Source organism: Phoxinus phoxinus (assembly GCF_949152265.1).
Source record: "Phoxinus phoxinus genome assembly, chromosome: 4".
Classification (NCBI taxonomy): Eukaryota; Metazoa; Chordata; class Actinopteri; order Cypriniformes; family Leuciscidae; genus Phoxinus; species Phoxinus phoxinus.
Window position 1 is genome coordinate 44,623,959 of NC_136879.1, and position 17,058 is coordinate 44,641,016.

The window sequence follows — 17,058 nt, forward strand, 5'->3', positions numbered from 1 at the left end:
TAGTGTGTAGTAATATATATATATATATATATATATATATATATATATATATATATATATATATATATATATAGCCTATATATATGTGCTTCTCAATAAAGTAGGCTAGACTCATTACATCCAAAGTGAGATATTTCAAGCCTTTATTTGTTATAATTTTGATGATTATGGCTTACAGCTTTTTAAACCCCCAAATTCAAAGTCAAAATTTGAATATTACATGAAATCAACAACAAAAAAAGGATTTTAAATACAGAAATGTTCCTCTCAAAAATATAATCATGCATATGTACTCAGTACTTGGTTTGGGACAAGCGTCAGTCTGCGTGTAGAACGAGTGCGCAAGTGGTTTTTTCTTAATATTCAGTTCTCTTGTTGTTTAGTGTATTATTTTCCAGAAAGTAGGGCTATTTTCGATTCTGTGGTTATTGTACATTTTTACCTTCACACAAATCTGTATTTTAATTAGACGCGTGACTACTTTATATAACAGCCGCGTCTGAGAAGTGGGCTATTGCAGTTTAAATTTTATAGCACTTAAGTGTAGCTGTCCATAGAGACAGTTTCGATTTTCTCCCATTTTCGGATTATTTGATTTGCCTGTGCTAATTGCCTAGACTAGCAGCTGTCCTCACTCAGGCGTTTGAAAGCACTATATTTCTGTAGTGTGCGCGCTGTCGCGGAAGCGTCAGCGGAAGCGTTCAGCTCTCCTCGTGTGAAGACCGACTCGGGTAAAGACCATCGACTCTACCTGCGCGACTCCACCGAGCAAGGACACCGACAAGGCACTTAAGTATCCTATTCTCCCTCTTCTTTTCACACTGGTATAGTATTTCCCTACTAAATATGTGCTTCCAATACATTCCTGTTGTCTCTCGACGACGCTCTCCCATCACGCACAGAAGGCAGCGCAATACTGCTAATCTGCGTCCCATTCTCTCATCCTCTCACTCACCTCTCTCTATTTCTATGGGTCTATGGAACTGTCAGTCAGCAGTCAACAAAGCTGACTTCATTCCAGCCTTTGCATCTCACTCTACTCTTAATATTTTAGGCTTAACTGAGACCTGGATTCGTCCAGAAGACTCAGCAACCCCGACTGCTCTCTCTAACAACTTCTCTTTCTCTCACACTCCTCGCCAGTCTGGGAGGGGTGGGGGCACAGGTCTTCTCATCTCTAACATCTTTAAATACTCAACTCTCTCCTCTCTCTGCAATAACTACTCGTTTGAATATCATGCTATTACACTTACAACTCCCATTAAGATCCATATTGTAGTCATATATCGCCCCCCAGGTCAACTGGGAAGCTTTGTAGAGGAGCTGGATGTGCTGCTGTCTTCTTTCCCTGAGGATGGCACCCCACTTGTAGTCTTCGGTGATTTCAACATTCATCTAGAGAAGCCGCATGCAACAGACTTCATCTCTCTCCTAGCCTCATTCGATCTCAAACAGCTCATCACCTCAGGTACTCACAAATCAGGCAACCAACTGGACCTGGTTTACACACGCAACTGCATCACAGACAGCATTTTGGTGAAACCCCTCCACGTTTCTGATCATTTCCTCATTACATTCAATCTACAACTCACTACCCATGCTCCACCAACCCCCCTACCAACTACTTTCAGACGAAACCTGCGCTCACTCTCTCCCTCCCATCTCTCCACTGCTGTGTCATCTTCTCTTCCCTCACACTCACACTTCTCATCTCTGGATGTTAATACCGCAACAGATACTTTATGCTCCACTTTAACTTCTTCTTTATACAATATCTGCCCTATCTCCTCCAGGCCAGCACGTACTACTCCCTCTAACCCCTGGTTATCTGAGGTTCTTCGTGATCACAGGACTAAACTCAAGGCAACAGAGAGGAAATGGCGCAAATCAAAAGACACAACTGACCTTAGTATGTATCAATCTCTGCTCTCTTCCTTTTCTGCTGATGTTCATGCTGCAAAATCTTCTTATTTTCACAACAAGATCAACAGCACCGCTAACACACGAACTCTTTTCAAGACATTCAACTCTCTCCTCTGTCCACCTCCACCACCACCCACCTCCTCTTTAACTGCTGATGATTTTGCCAACTTCTTCACCAACAAAACAACAACTATCAGCAGTCGGTTCTCAACTCCACACACACAGGAACCCAGTCCAACCCCTCCCACTCCGAAACACCTTCTCTCCTCATTCTCTCCACTGACCGAGGAAGAAGTATCTAAACTTCTCCTCTCCAGTCACCCTACCACCTGCCCTCTAGATCCCATCCCCTCACACCTTCTACAAGCCATTTCTCCCACACTTCTACCAGCACTCACACACATCATCAACTCATCCCTCCACACTGGCACTTTCCCTACAGCATTCAAGCAGGCTCGGGTAACTCCACTGCTTAAGAAACCCACATTAAACACATCACTCTTAGAGAATTACAGACCTGTCTCTCTCCTACCTTTCATTGCGAAAACACTTGAACGAGTTGCCTTCAACCAAGTAACATCCTTCCTCTCTCTGACCAACCAATTAGACGTAAACCAATCTGGCTTCAAGAAAGGGCATTCAACCGAGACTGCATTGCTGTCAGTCACAGAAGCCCTACGGATCGCAAAAGCTGCCTCCAAATCATCAGTTCTCATTCTCCTGGATCTGTCTGCTGCCTTCGACACCGTGAATCATCAGATCCTCCTGTCCACCCTCTCATCACTGGGCATCACAGGAACTCCTCTCCACTGGTTTGAGTCCTATCTCACAGGTAGGTCCTTCAGGGTCGCATGGAGTGGCAAGGTATCCAAAGAACATCAACTGACTACAGGGGTTCCTCAGGGTTCAGTTCTTGGACCGCTCCTCTTCTCCATTTACACCACATCACTGGGACCCATAGGCGTAGATTACGCGGGGGACGCGGGGGACGTGTCCCCCCCACTTTTTATAAAGTGTAAATTTGTCCCCCGCACTTTTTCATAGGGGAAGTGTTCACGACATGTTGAGGTTTTCGCAAGACAATGTGTAGTTATACATACAGATTTAAAATTCAAAGAGAAAAGATCGTCTATCTACACGTGACTTTCACGTTGCCATGGTAATCAGTCACTCGCGCTCGTGCATCACCACACACCCATGCTCGCACCCGCACTGATTCTATCGTCGAGGTCGAAATGAAACGGCAAAAAACTATACACTCTTTTTTCGCGAAAAAGTCCAGCACCGTAAGTTACCATGTCCGAATTGGGTTGCTCATTGTCATTGATGAATAACTTCGCCTAATTTTCTTGATGAATTGAAGATTGAAGAATCTTCAAGAAATTTAAGATTTTCACTAACGTTACTGCACAAACGTGCAGCTTATTTTGATCTTTTTTATTCGTAATGTCTTTTATTTTCACAGATATGTTATCAAAGCCCTTCAAACTATATTAAAGATTGTGATTGTTAATGCTGAATTTGGATTTTCATGCATTAGGCTAACAGCCATTATCTAACTTATTTGCTTGAATCATGCAGCGTTGTAACATGTGTACATGATGTTTACCATATAATAAGGTAACACTTTACAATTAGATTAAAAAAGTTTGTAGACAAACTTTAAGTTTTCATTAAAAAGCCTAACCAGAAAGTTTGAAGAAGTTTTAAAAGCATTAAGTTTGAATGTTTTCAATATGAAAGACAGTTTTGGTTAAGTGAAACAGATAGATAGATAGATAGATAGATAGACAGACAGACAGACAGACAGACAGATAGACAGACAGACAGACAGACAGACAGACAGATATATTGTTAACTAATGAAACCTTATTGTAAAGTGTTACCATTCAATATAAATGCAGTATGCAATTGAATGCATTAATGTTCTGATTTAGGTCTTAATTTATAGGGTTCATTAATATTATTGCACTAATTTAATGTTTTTATTTTCTTTCTTCTGTGTTGTCAAGATTGATCAAGAAACAGGGAGCCTAGGGTTGTCAGGTCAGAAAGAGGATGACACACAACAAAAAGAAACTTCACAGGTGAAAAGTGATAGACTGACTTTTAAAAACACCTGCTATTGCATTTTTTTATTGTATAAAATCTACAACAGGTGTTTGAAGTACCATATATAGACCAATCATAAAATTACCATTAGGAAAATATAGGAAACATAATTTAGGATTCATATTATTGGTTATTGTTCAGCAGTGTACATCATTTCTTATGTATGTCACAATTCCCTGTATCTGCATATTTCAAACACTTCTTTATTGTCAATAGACAGAGCCAGAAGTTACTTTAGAGTTGAGAGGGAATGAAGCAGAAAGTTTCAAGAAGGCCTCAGAGGTGAGGGAAAACAAATGACTGGAATAAGTTAAGATTTTTTTTTTTTTTTTCAATAAACATTCATTATGTGAAAACATTAAAAAAACTATTTAAAATATGTAAACAATATAGTAAAATAAACAATACCATGTGCAATATAGATTACAGAACATCTGTATTCCTTTTTTTCTTTGTTTTATTGCTTTAAACATGAATAGCATATTAAGCCAATTAACCAATAACCTGTAAGGTCTGAGAAAAAGAAAAGAAAAAAAAACTGGTATAATGCTTGACATTCTGTCCCTCTCACTTTTGAAATGATGGCTACGCCCCTGCTGGGACCCATCATACAGGCACATGGCTTCTCCTACCATTGCTATGCTGATGACACCCAGCTCTACCTCTCATTTCCACCTGATGATCCCACAGTAGCTACACGTATCTCAAGCTGTCTGGCGGACATCTCGGCGTGGATGAAGGAACATCACCTGCAGCTCAACCTGGCAAAGACTGAGCTTCTCGTCCTCCCTGCCAATCCGTCCCTACAGCACGACTTCACTATCCAGCTAGATTCAACTCTAATCACCCCATCAAGGTCGGTCAGAAACCTTGGAGTAACATTTGATGAGCATCTGACCTTCACAGACCACATCACAAAGACAGCTCGATCATGCAGGTTTGCACTGCACAACATCAGGAAGATCAGGCCCTTCCTAACTGAGCATGCAACACAACTTCTCGCCCAGGCCTTGGTTATCTCTAGGCTTGATTACTGCAATGCTCTTCTGGCTGGTCTTCCATCATGTGCAATTAAACCTCTACAAATGATCCAGAATGCTGCAGCCCGTCTTGTCTTCAACGAGCCCAAAAGGGCCCACGTCACTCCTCTGTTCATCTCTCTGCACTGGCTACCACTCGCTGCTCGCATCAAGTTCAAGGCATTGACGCTTGCTTACAGATCGACCACAGGCTCAGCTCCCTCCTACTTTCACTCGCTCCTACGAGTCTACATCCCTACCAGAAGCCTGCGATCGGTCAATGAGCGACGGCTCGTGGTACCATCACAGAGAGCCACAAAATCACTCTCCAGAACATTCTCATTCACGGTTCCTTGCTGGTGGAATGATCTCCCTACCCTCGTCCGGAATGCAGAATCCCTGACCACATTCAAAAGACAACTGAAAACTCATCTCTTCCGTGAGCACTTGACATAAAAAAAAAAATAAAAAAAAAAAAAACCTCTCCTTTACCCTCCCTTGTTTTTGGGCTTATGCTACTCTGAGCAATTCCAGAACTTTGTATTTTGAGCACTTCTTGCGTTATTTTTGCTTCTTCACGATGACTCGCTTGTTGTAGTCCTCAGTTGTAAGTCGCTTTGGATAAAGGCGTCTGCTAAATGACTAAATGTAAATGTAATGTAAATGTTTGGGCCACTTTTGAGTGAAGAATTTCAATTAAGTTCAGAAATTGGTATATACAAAAGTAAATATTTGCTGCATGTTTGTATTGGATATGTACAATATCTAATATGTTGGATATCTACATCTCGACAATCCAAGATGGCGTAATGTGCGAGGCGTGTATTCAGTCTGTCCCGTGTATAGTTTTTGTTTTATTGTTTCGGTTTCGATTTTAAAGTTTATTATTATATCCAGACACAAAAATTCAGACGCATAACTCTCCGGTCATATGCTTCTATCCAAGACCAATATTATGTAACGTTAGCCTTGTGCGCGTCTTACTTTTCGCTGAGCCGAGGAGGGGATCCAGCTCCAGGACACCTGCTGTTGCTGACGCTTAAACCAACCACATCGCTGACATATTCCTCGGATGTGCCCCGACTATGGCGGGTTTTTCAGCATGATGAGCTTATCGTGAGTAATTTTCCGGACTCTTGGACCTGCTTGCTTCAGCCCTGGACATCGCTCCTATCATAGGCAGCTGGTTAGCGGATTTGTGGCTGTACAGAAGTACTAACAGTTACATCGGCAGGCTAGCTTTGGTGGCTAACCCTGCCCCCTTACCCGGCTCTCGGGTCCTCGCTGTTTCTCTGCATCTCTGTGACTCGGATCATATATACTCTGCGGGACTCTTGTGACTCACTGGATACACATTGCAGTGCAATCGCTTCACTAGAACAGTGCTGTGTCGGGAGAAACACGATTGTAGCTTGTTGACGCGGGACCCTGTGCGCATGCGCGACGCTTGGTCGGTGATCGCGCTGGTTCGGTTGTCTTTTCGACTATCAGTATGTCTCGTTTATTGTTGCTTTTGTTATTTATTGTTGCATCATTCCATTGTAAATCACCCATTCATCATGTATCAGGATCCTCTGTTCTTTCAATTCCCCTCTTCTCTATAACCTCATCTGATTTACCTGGTTCCTCTAGAGATATAATTGTCTTTATTGTTACACAATGTTTAGGTTCACCTCCATTTCATATCCAGGCTGTGATATCATTGTGTGTTCATAAAGCTCTGTATACATTCTATTATGCTCATAATCCCATCCCTTTATTTTACATTTCCAAGTGCACTAAACGGCCAGTTTTCACAGTCATCAGCCGGGCTCTTATCCTTCTTCTTCTATTTTCCTCCGGAGACGTTCAGCTAAATCCTGGCCCTGTAACCTCTTTTGGAAACTTAACACCTCATATATTTTCATTTGATGACTTTTGTAATCGTAAAAGTCTTGGTTTCATGCATATTAATATTAGAAGTCTCCTCCCTAAAATTGACTTAGTCACTGCTCTGACACACTCGGCTAACCCTGACATCCTAGCTGTGTCTGAATCTTGGCTTAAGAAATCAATAAAAAATTCAGAAATATCTATTCCAAACTATAATATCTTCCGTCAAGACAGATCTGCAAAAGGGGGCGGAGTTGGAATCTATTGCAGAGATAATCTACAATGCTCCATTGTTCTATCTAGGTCCGCCCCCAAAATGTTTGAGATTTTAATTTTAAAAATCCATTTTTCCAAGGACAAATCACTAACAGTAGCTGCTTGTTATAGACCTCCTTCAGCCCCCAGTTGTGCTATAGACATGCTATGTGAATTGATTGCCCCACACTTATCCTCCGAGTTTTTACTATTAGGAGATTTAAATTTGGACATGTTAAATGTCTCAACAAATTTACAGTCTAAGCTGGATGCACTAAACCTTATACAAATGATTAACGAACCTACTAGATACAATTTAAAATCTGCAAACAAAGGCACTTTGATCGATATAGCGCTCACTAATATGCCTTCAAAATATACACCAGCGGTCTTTAGTCAGGATCTCAGTGATCACTGCCTCATTGCATGTGTTCGTAACGGGTCTGCAGTTAAAAGGCCTTCCCTCATCATCACTAAACGCTCTCTAAAGCACTTCAGTGAACAGGCCTTTCTATTAGATCTTGCCCAGGTATCCTGGAAGGACATTGACCTGATACCATATGTGGAAGACGCCTGGTTCTTCTTTAAGGATGCTTTCATTTCTATCCTGAACAAGCATGCTCCCTTTAAAAAGTTCAGAACAAAAAATAGGCACAGTCCTTGGTTCACTCCGGAATTGACCGCCCTCAGCAAGTACAAAAACATTCTGTGGCGAACTGCATTAGCCTCAAATAACCCTCATGATTTGCAGCTTTTTAAGAAAACCAGAAACCGTTATACACAGGCAGTAAGGGAAGCTAAGGCTAGTTTTTATAAACATAAATTTGCTTCTTGCAGTACCAATTCTAAAAAGTTCTGGGACACAGTCAAATCAATGGAGAACAAGAACACCTCCGCCCAACTGCCCACGGCTTTAAAGTTAGGAGATATTGTCACTACCAATAAGTCCACTATAATAGAGGGATTCAACAAGCACTTTGCTACGGCAGGCCATGTTTTCCATCCAGCTACTTGCTCCCGGGACAACAACACCGTATCTACCTTAGCATCTGGCTCTAGCCCTCCGCAATTCTCATTTGCAGAAATTCAATCTGAAGATGTCTTGAGAGAACTACAGAATCTAGACCCATATAAATCAGCTGGACTTGACAATCTGGACCCCTTCTTTCTGAAAATGTCAGCTGCAATTATTGCCTCTCCCATTACCAGCCTTTTCAATCTCTCATTTGTTTCATCAGAGATACCTAAAGACTGGAAAGCTGCTGCAGTTATCCCCCTATTCAAAGGGGGGGATACTACAGACCCAAACTGTTATAGACCCATCTCCGTCTTGCCCTGCCTCTCAAAAGTCTTTGAAAGCCAAGTCAATAAACAGATAATAGGTCATCTTGAGTTCTACCATTGCCTCTCTGATATGCAATCTGGCTTCAGAGCTGGTCATGGGTGCTCCTCAGCAACACTTAAGGTCCTAAATGATGTTATAACAGCTATTGACCAAAAACAATATTGTGCTGCTGTCTTTATTGACTTGGCCAAAGCTTTCGATTCTGTCAATCACAGTATTCTTATTGGCAGACTCAAGGGCCTGGGTCTTTCAAACAAATGCCTTTCCTGGTTTTCAAATTATTTCTCTGACAGATTTCAGTGTGTTAAGTCCGAGGGCCTGCTGTCAGAGCCCCTGGCTGTCTCTATCGGGGTACCCCAGGGCTCGATTCTTGGACCAATATTATTTTCTGTTTACATTAATGATGTCGCTCGTGCTGTAGGCAACTCTCTTATCCATCTCTACGCAGACGACACCATTTTGTACACATCAGGCCCTACATTGGAAAACGTTTTAGAAAAACTCCAAAAGAGTTTTGATGACCTTCAACTTTCCTTTCGAGGCCTCCAATTGTCTTTAAATTCTGGTAAAACAAAATGCATGATTTTCAACCGGTCACGTTCTGCACCTTCTTGCCCAATAAACATCACCACCCTGGATGGGTCTAAGCTGGAAAATGTGGAGAAATACAAATATTTAGGGGTCTGGCTAGACCCCTCACTCTCTTTTCAGATCCACATAAACCATCTACAGTCTAAGATCAAGTCCAGGATCGGCTTTTTATTTCGAAATAGAGCCTCATTTACTATCTCTGCAAAACAGGCCCTTGTGAAAATGACCGTCATCCCAATACTTGACTTCAGTGATGTTGTCTATAGAACTGCATCCAATTCTCTACTCAAGAAATTGGATGTTGTTTATCACAGTGCCATTCGTTTTGTTACTAAAGCCCCATACAACACCCACCACTGCACTCTTTACTCAATAGTTGGATGGCCTTCGTTACACACCAGACGCCTAAATCATTGGCTCCAGTTAATCTACAAGTCCTTACTAGGTAAAACACCATCTTATCTAAGCACTTTAATAACCATATCTGTACCTACACTTAACTTGCGTTCGAGTAGATATATTTCTTTAGTTGCTACAAAAACTCGCACCTCATTTGGCCGTTTTTCTTTCAAATTTTCAGCTGCAAATGATTGGAACACTTTACAAAAATCTCTCAAACTCGAATCCCTTGTTCCTGTCACTACTTTTAAAACACTACTCTCCAACTTACTGACAGATCATTGTACATGTTGACGCTCTTTGCTTGTTAATGTTTTAGCACAGTCAACAAAGCCTCAACGTATTTTGCACATATTCAATTGAATTCAACTAAAACTATTTGCACATTACTATTAAGTCTGGATTATACTATTATTCTATTGATATTCCTCTCGCACTGCCACTTTACATTTTTAAACAATCTACTTTTAACTTCTTATTAATTTTTAAATGTCTTCTATATGTATGATTGTGTATTTGAATGTTTGTATGCTGTGTGTAACTTTGTTGCCTTGCACCTTCTGCCTTATCTTGGCCAGGTCGCGGTTGCAAATGAGAACTTGTTCTCAACCGATTAACCTGGTTAAATAAAGGTGAAATAAAAAAATAAAAAAATAAAATGTAATTGTTTGGGGTATCAGTATGTTTAATGTAATATAATGTGTAAAGTGTAGTGTGTGTGGGTGTGTTGATATATATCAAATCAGATTCACAAGGCTTAATGTGTTATCAGAAGGGGCTATTATATACTATAATGCATATAGTTAAATTATAAAAAGATGCTTTAGAAATATGCTACAGTAGGAGTGTAGGCTACATGAAAATACTATTTGAAGGAAATGTGTAATTATCCAAACAAAACTTTGTGAAAATGGCATGACTTTTAGAGGCTTGTTTAAAATATGCTGTACTTATATGTATATGCCTAGTTTTAACCGATGAAAAGTACATTGTTGAACATGTATTTCACATTAAAAACTGGTATTTACAAGCTTTCTCTGTGTTTGAGCAGCAAACCAGCAGGTGGTGCTAATGTCCCAAAAATGCATTTACGCGTTAACACGCAATTTACGTGTTAACACGCATTTACGCGTTAACACGTAAATTGCGTGTTAACGTAAATGCGTGTTAACGCGTAAATGCGTGTTAACGCGTAAGTTTCACACGTTTTGGCCCTTTTGGCCTTCCATAGTGTGTGTGTGTGTGCACGCGCTCCTATGATAGTGGCAGTGTGAGGGAGGAACGAGACGTGGATGAAAGAGGTGTGTGTGTGTGTGTGTGTGTGCACGCGCTCCTATGATATGGAAGGCCAAAAGGGCCAAAACGTGTGAAACTTACGCAATTTACGTGTTAACGCGTAAGTTTCACACGTTTTGGCCCTTTTGGCCTTCCATAGTGTGTGTGTGTGTGCACGCGCTCCTATGATAGTGGCAGTGTGAGGGAGGAACGAGACGTGGATGAAAGAGGTGTGTGTGTGTGTGTGTGTGTGCACGCGCTCCTATGATAGCGGCAGTGTGAGGGAGGAACGAGACGTGGATGAAAGAGGTGTGTGTGTGTGTGTGTGTGTGTGTGTGGCCAGTGCTGCTTCCCCAGTAATAAATGTAATGTGACGATTAGCTTACTTCTCATTTCAAAAACAACTTGTTTAACACAAAATACTTCTTGATTCGTGAAAATATACGCATTTGACCGGACAAAAAAATCTGATATGTTAAAATAGTGTGTAGTGTTAATGCAGACTAATAGACCTTGACAAGCGACATTGACGAGATGAGGATAAAACTAATCTGTGTTGCTGAATACGAGGCTTCTACAGTTATAGAGACTAAATCAACTTTATCACATGTCCTTTATAAAGCAGTGTTTAATTAAACCACATATTTGAGGGTATTTAGGAAGGGTTAATGTATTATTTACTTGTGATATTTATTATTATTAGCATTAATAATGAACTTATTTATGTTTTATTTTCAATTAGTGTCCCACAAAACACTGCAGATGAAGTTCTCCAGAAGCTGCTGCCTGTGTTTACAGCAACTAGATGCGCTATGTAAGTTTCAGTGAGAACAAGCATCACTGTTAAAACATTACATTTCTTAAACATTATAAATAAATGGTTTAACAAAAACTATGAGTGTCACACTTCAGCTTTTAAACCCTCCATCTGACCTGGGGGCTACAAACATATGTGTCGGGGTTTATATATATATATATATATATATCCTACAGGTTTTTCTTTTCTTACTGGCTGAATGTTTTGTGATTTAATTAGATAGTTTTAAAAATGTATGAAACAGAACATTTAAAATACATAATTACAAAAGCACAGTATACATTTAAACTGGTAAGATGAATCTGAGCTTAGTAATTGCTATATTAACATACACTTGATTTACCCCATTACAATAGTCCCTTTACAGTTATTTATATCATAAAAATACACTAAATTGTAGGTTTAAAATTCTAAATAAGGCACATCTAATGTCCAACAACCAATATTTTAGCATTTATATTTTATGTACTTTATTATGTCTTTCAATTCAAATACATTTCACAATTATACAAATGGACAGTTCCTTTAAAGACATAATATTTCCATAAAAACTAAGTTTTGGAAACACCATGTCTCAAACGCATAAAACAGCACAAAATATATGCAGTTTGATGGTGGATCGATTTGATCTATGATCGACCCCCAGGGCTGCTTAAGAGACGCGTGCACGCAGTTATCTAGACTAGATAAACCTGGATCACATTAGTGGGATTGCGTGAACTTGAATTACCTTTTATGAAACCGCTTTAGCCCCAACTTATTTGTTAGGTTTATTCAAGTCGGGTTTTGGAGTTTAATCCCCGCTTTTCTTAGCATCTTTTATGGAACAGCCCCCTGATGTGTGATCTACTTAACCGTAATATTCATTTATAATGTATGTATATAAACATTTATATTTAGACTTTTTTCATATTCATTTTAATTTAAATGTTAATACATTTATTTAAAAACAGATGTATTCAATGTTTCATTTGATCATTTTTATATAATCTTTCTCCCTCACATAGAGACATAATCTCTTAGAATAACAGTTAAATTTACTGATATGGGTCAATGACGTGGCGTGTCAATTCTGGTGTCCCAAGCATATTCATAATATTACAAATGTCTACATGTTTAAATGCACTTCATTAAGTGACTCAACCCCCCCCCCCCCCCCCCCCCCTTAATTACTCATGTGAGAATTCATTATAAATAATTAATCTTTAAGGAACTATTGAGCTCAAAAGTCCCAAAATTTCATATAACATGTTAGCTGTAAAAACCTGTTAGCCAGGACATATGCATAACAATCTAGTTTTTAATTAACATTTGTAAACTTTTAGGCACAGTTATTATTGTTATATTATTAACATTAACATTATTTACATAATTGTATGTTTTTTGCCATATTTGAGCTGTCATTCATCTTGATTTCATATGATTCAATGTTTACTTTGTTTCAAGTTTGAGTGTTGGAAAGGAAAAATGATACTGATGATGTTTTTATGGTAATCCTAAAAAATATTGCAGAATGTCCTTCCGTCTAACAATGACAGAGTCGATTAATATAACCCATATTTGTGTGTTAGATTACACAATTCAGTTTTTTGTGGAGTTAATGATAAACAAGTCTTATTTACTTTATTGGAAAACATTTGTCAACATTTTCCAGCTTTTTTTTTTTAATTTGGTTGTGAATTTTGAGTTATCAGCAGCCAAACCTGAGCCCATGTCTATATGAAATCCCAAATTGATTATATTATTTGTGATTAAAATGTAGTTTTACGAGCTCTAGTTGTTTGTTGAGTTCCAATTATGGATATCAGTACATTTGTATATGCCAATAATGGTAGAAATGTAATTTATTTTAAAATTCATTACGTTACCCAGGAATGTCATTTTCATGGGGGAAAAAATCTGATTCACCAAAAAAAGTGGTTAATTACATTGTTGAAATGTGTACGTCATTGCATTACATACACAACACTCTAATACGTTTAGAAAGTCCTAAAATGTTCATTTTCTGCCCGTTTTTTTTTTTCCACATTTTAAATCCTTATCCGTCATTCACCCGTATATTGAATTAATTGTTTAAAAAAAAGAGATATTGCACAAATTATAAACACATTTAAGAAAAACAAAGATTTCTGTTTTGATCTGAGAGTGAAGAGTTTGTCATTGTTCTTAAAGGGTTAGTTCACCCAAAAATGAAAATAATGTCATTAATGACTCACCCTCATGTCGTTCTAAGCCCGTAAGACCTCCGTTCATCTTCGGAACACAGTTTAAGATATTTTAGATTTAGTCCGAGAGATTTCTGTCCCTCCATTGAAGCTGTATATACAGTATACTGTCCATGTCCATAAAGGTAATAAAAACATCATCACAGTAGTCCATGTGACATCAGTGGGTTAGTTAGAAGTTTTTGAAGCATCGAAAATACTTTTTGGTCCAAAAATAACACAAAATAAGACTTTATACAGCATTGTATTCTCTCCCGGGTCTGTTGTCAATCCTTCACAGTTACGCTGATGGCGTAAGACGCTGATGACGTGTTATCTGGTGCGCTCGAGCTTCGTTTATAGACTGAGGGAATCGCACGCTGTAAAAGTGTCTCATCCGCGACATGCACATTTACGCACCATTAAAACAATGATATCCACGCAAACAATGTAGAATAGCTTGAATATAGCGTGCGTCTCCCTCAGACTGTAATCGAAGCTCGGGCGCACCGGATAACACGTCATCAGCGTCTTACGTCAGCAGCGTCACTGCGGAGTCCTGAACGCAGATTCACAACAGACCCGGGAGAGACTACAATGCTGAATAAAGTCTTATTTTGTGTTATTTTTGGACCAAAAAGTATTTTCGATGCTTCAAAAACTTCTAACTAACCCACTGATGTCACATGGACTACTGTGATGATGTTTATATTACCTTTATGGACAGTAACGTTATACTGTATATACAGCTTCAATGGAGGGACAGAAATCTCTCGGACTAAATCTAAAATATCTTAAACTGTGTTCCGAAGATGAACGGAGGTCTTACGGGCTTAGAACGACATGAGGGTGAGTCATTAATGACATTATTTTCATTTTTGGGTGAACTAACCCTTTAACTGTCAGCTATAAAATCTAAATAAATAGAAAATACAGATTGTGCTCAATGATTTGACTTTAACTGTCAGCTGTAAAATCCTCCAGTTTCCACTGATATGTTAGCCTGGTTCTACCGGACTCTCCTACATTTCATTTGTACAGAGAGTCTGGCCTCTCTCCATTGACAAGCGTTAACTTCCCTGAAGGCCCTCTGTTAAAGCTTAAAACTATTGGATCTGTCCGGAGCCACTCTGGATCTGCAGTAACCAATCGCTAACGTTTGGTCGTGACGTATGACGAGTCTCAAACTAGCGCACGACCCCAACATCATCGTTCTCAGCCACTCCCTCTGTTCGCTGGTTGGACCGGTAAACAATTGACCGGAGAAAACCCAAGAATACACCGCAATCCCAGACGTGGTTCTGAAGCAAAATTAATATTGAGCGGAAGTGTGTAGGAGGGCGGAGCCAGGCTACCGATATGTAGCTGACATCTCTCTCTCTCTCGCTCTCTCGCTCTCTCTCTCTCTCACTCTCACTCTCTCTCTTTCGCTCGCTCTCTCTCTCGCTCTCTCTCTTTCGCTCGCTCTCTCTCTCGCTCTCTCTTTCGCTCGCACTCTCTCTCTCGCACTCTCTCACTCTCTCTCGCTCTCTCTCTCTCGCACTCTCTCTCTCTTTCGCTCGCTCTCTCACTCTCTCGCTCTCTCTTCCGCTCGCTCTCTCTCACTCTCTCGCTCTCTCTCGCTTTGCCACACACACACACAGACACACACACAGACAGACAGACAGTCTGACACACACAGACAGTCACACACACACACACAACATGTTCCTTAAACTGTTTACAAATACATTTAAGCATACACACACACACACGTTGGGTTTCCATGTTATATGGGGACTTTCCATAGATATGATTTTTATACTGTATAAACTGTATATTTAATCCCCTAATCCTAACTGATGTAATTTAACAACATGAACTAATGACTATTTGTATATATTTAATATTGACAGCATTATGTTATTTATTTTGTAAGTGTAATGTTTATCTGTGGATATGGGCTTAATGTGTGTCATTGTTCTCTACAGGTTGAGGGATTGTGGTGTCACAGAGGAAGGTTGGGCTGCTCTGGCTTCAGCTCTGAGATCAAACCCCTCACACCTGAGAAAACTGCATCTGTCTGAGAATAATCTAGGAGACTCAGGAGTGAAGCTGATCTCTGTTGTACTGGAGAATCCTCACTGTAAACTGGAGGAACTGGGGTAAGATCATCTCCACCATAAAGACTCGGAGTGAATAAGGATTAATATGTAGATAGTGTACACAATATATCTTTGGCGTAAGCCCCATCCGGCGGTTCAGCGACAGATTCCTGCTCGACATTAACATTTACATCTTCATATATTATTATCCCCCAAAAGAAAGTGAAACTAACAGATAAATAAACCAGACAAACTACAAACCAGACAACAGATGCAGGATACAGTGAAGAGGGGTTTTAAAGCTCAAATGTTTGGTGTAAATCAACTTGCCTTGTAATGCTTGTGCAAACAGACCCTTGAGCATTTCCTCACAATGTGTGTGTGCCGCTGAACAGAGGAAAGTGGTGTGTGTTTCTCCTGAACCAGGACCGCTACCATATCAGATTTATCACTACATCATTATCATGGCCAGAATAACACACGATAACAATATATCACCATATCTATGGAAATATTGAAAATAATAATAATAATGCTATCAGTCAAATTCATGTTTACTTTATTTAGTGCTATTTTTGAAAAAGAAGAATCACTCCATCACATACAAAAGGAGTTATATTATACATTAGTTTATAAGCTGTAGTCAATATATTAAGAGACTATATACAAATCAGGGCTCGCAAAATCGCCCGCCGGACGTCCCGGGGCTATTGTGTTTTCCAGTCGGGCTACCAAAATGCATAACCGGCCTGCCCGACGGGCTATCTGAACTAGTGTTCGCTTCAGTCTTATTATAATCAGATTCAGCGCGTTCTTCATCTTCAATCCGCAGTGGCGCCGAACAGAGCGCACGTCAGAAACAGAGGACAGGGTGTGTGTGTGTGTGTGTGTGTATCTGAGCCTCATTGGTCTGTCACTGCTCGTCAATGTCAGAATATTAGAGATTACCAATCAAATCAAAGTAGGCGGGATTTATATTCACAGAAGCTACTGAGCGCGAATTTGAGCAGAGGGACTCGACGCTTCAGTTTATGGTCAAGTGCGATAAGATGTAAGTAGCTAAACTAAATATTTCACATTTGACCGTTTTTTTTTAGGTCATAAATGTTAAACAAATGACAAATTATCAGGCAAACGAATTTACTTGTCTAATTTCGCCATT

The 17,058-nt window shown here is 39.7% G+C and overlaps 1 protein-coding gene and 1 long non-coding RNA gene across 2 annotated transcripts in view; both read left to right on the forward strand.

Annotated features, from left to right (window-relative positions):
- Positions 1 to 969: 969 nt before the first annotated feature.
- LOC306997544 (uncharacterized protein) overlaps positions 970 to 17,058 on the forward strand; it is a gene marked incomplete at both ends in the record, with an annotated part of 351,005 nt that continues 334,916 nt past the window's right edge. The window contains 3 exons of the mRNA XM_079610849.1: positions 970 to 1,468; positions 1,799 to 1,909; positions 2,531 to 2,755. Coding sequence (XP_079466975.1) covers positions 970 to 1,468; positions 1,799 to 1,909; positions 2,531 to 2,755 — 835 coding nt within the window. The remainder of the gene's footprint in view (positions 1,469 to 1,798; positions 1,910 to 2,530; positions 2,756 to 17,058) is intronic.
- On the forward strand, positions 2,937 to 4,333 carry LOC306997740. The gene is made up of 3 exons (XR_013797441.1): positions 2,937 to 3,209; positions 3,936 to 4,010; positions 4,252 to 4,333. It is a non-coding gene; the product is annotated as an uncharacterized lncRNA (long non-coding RNA).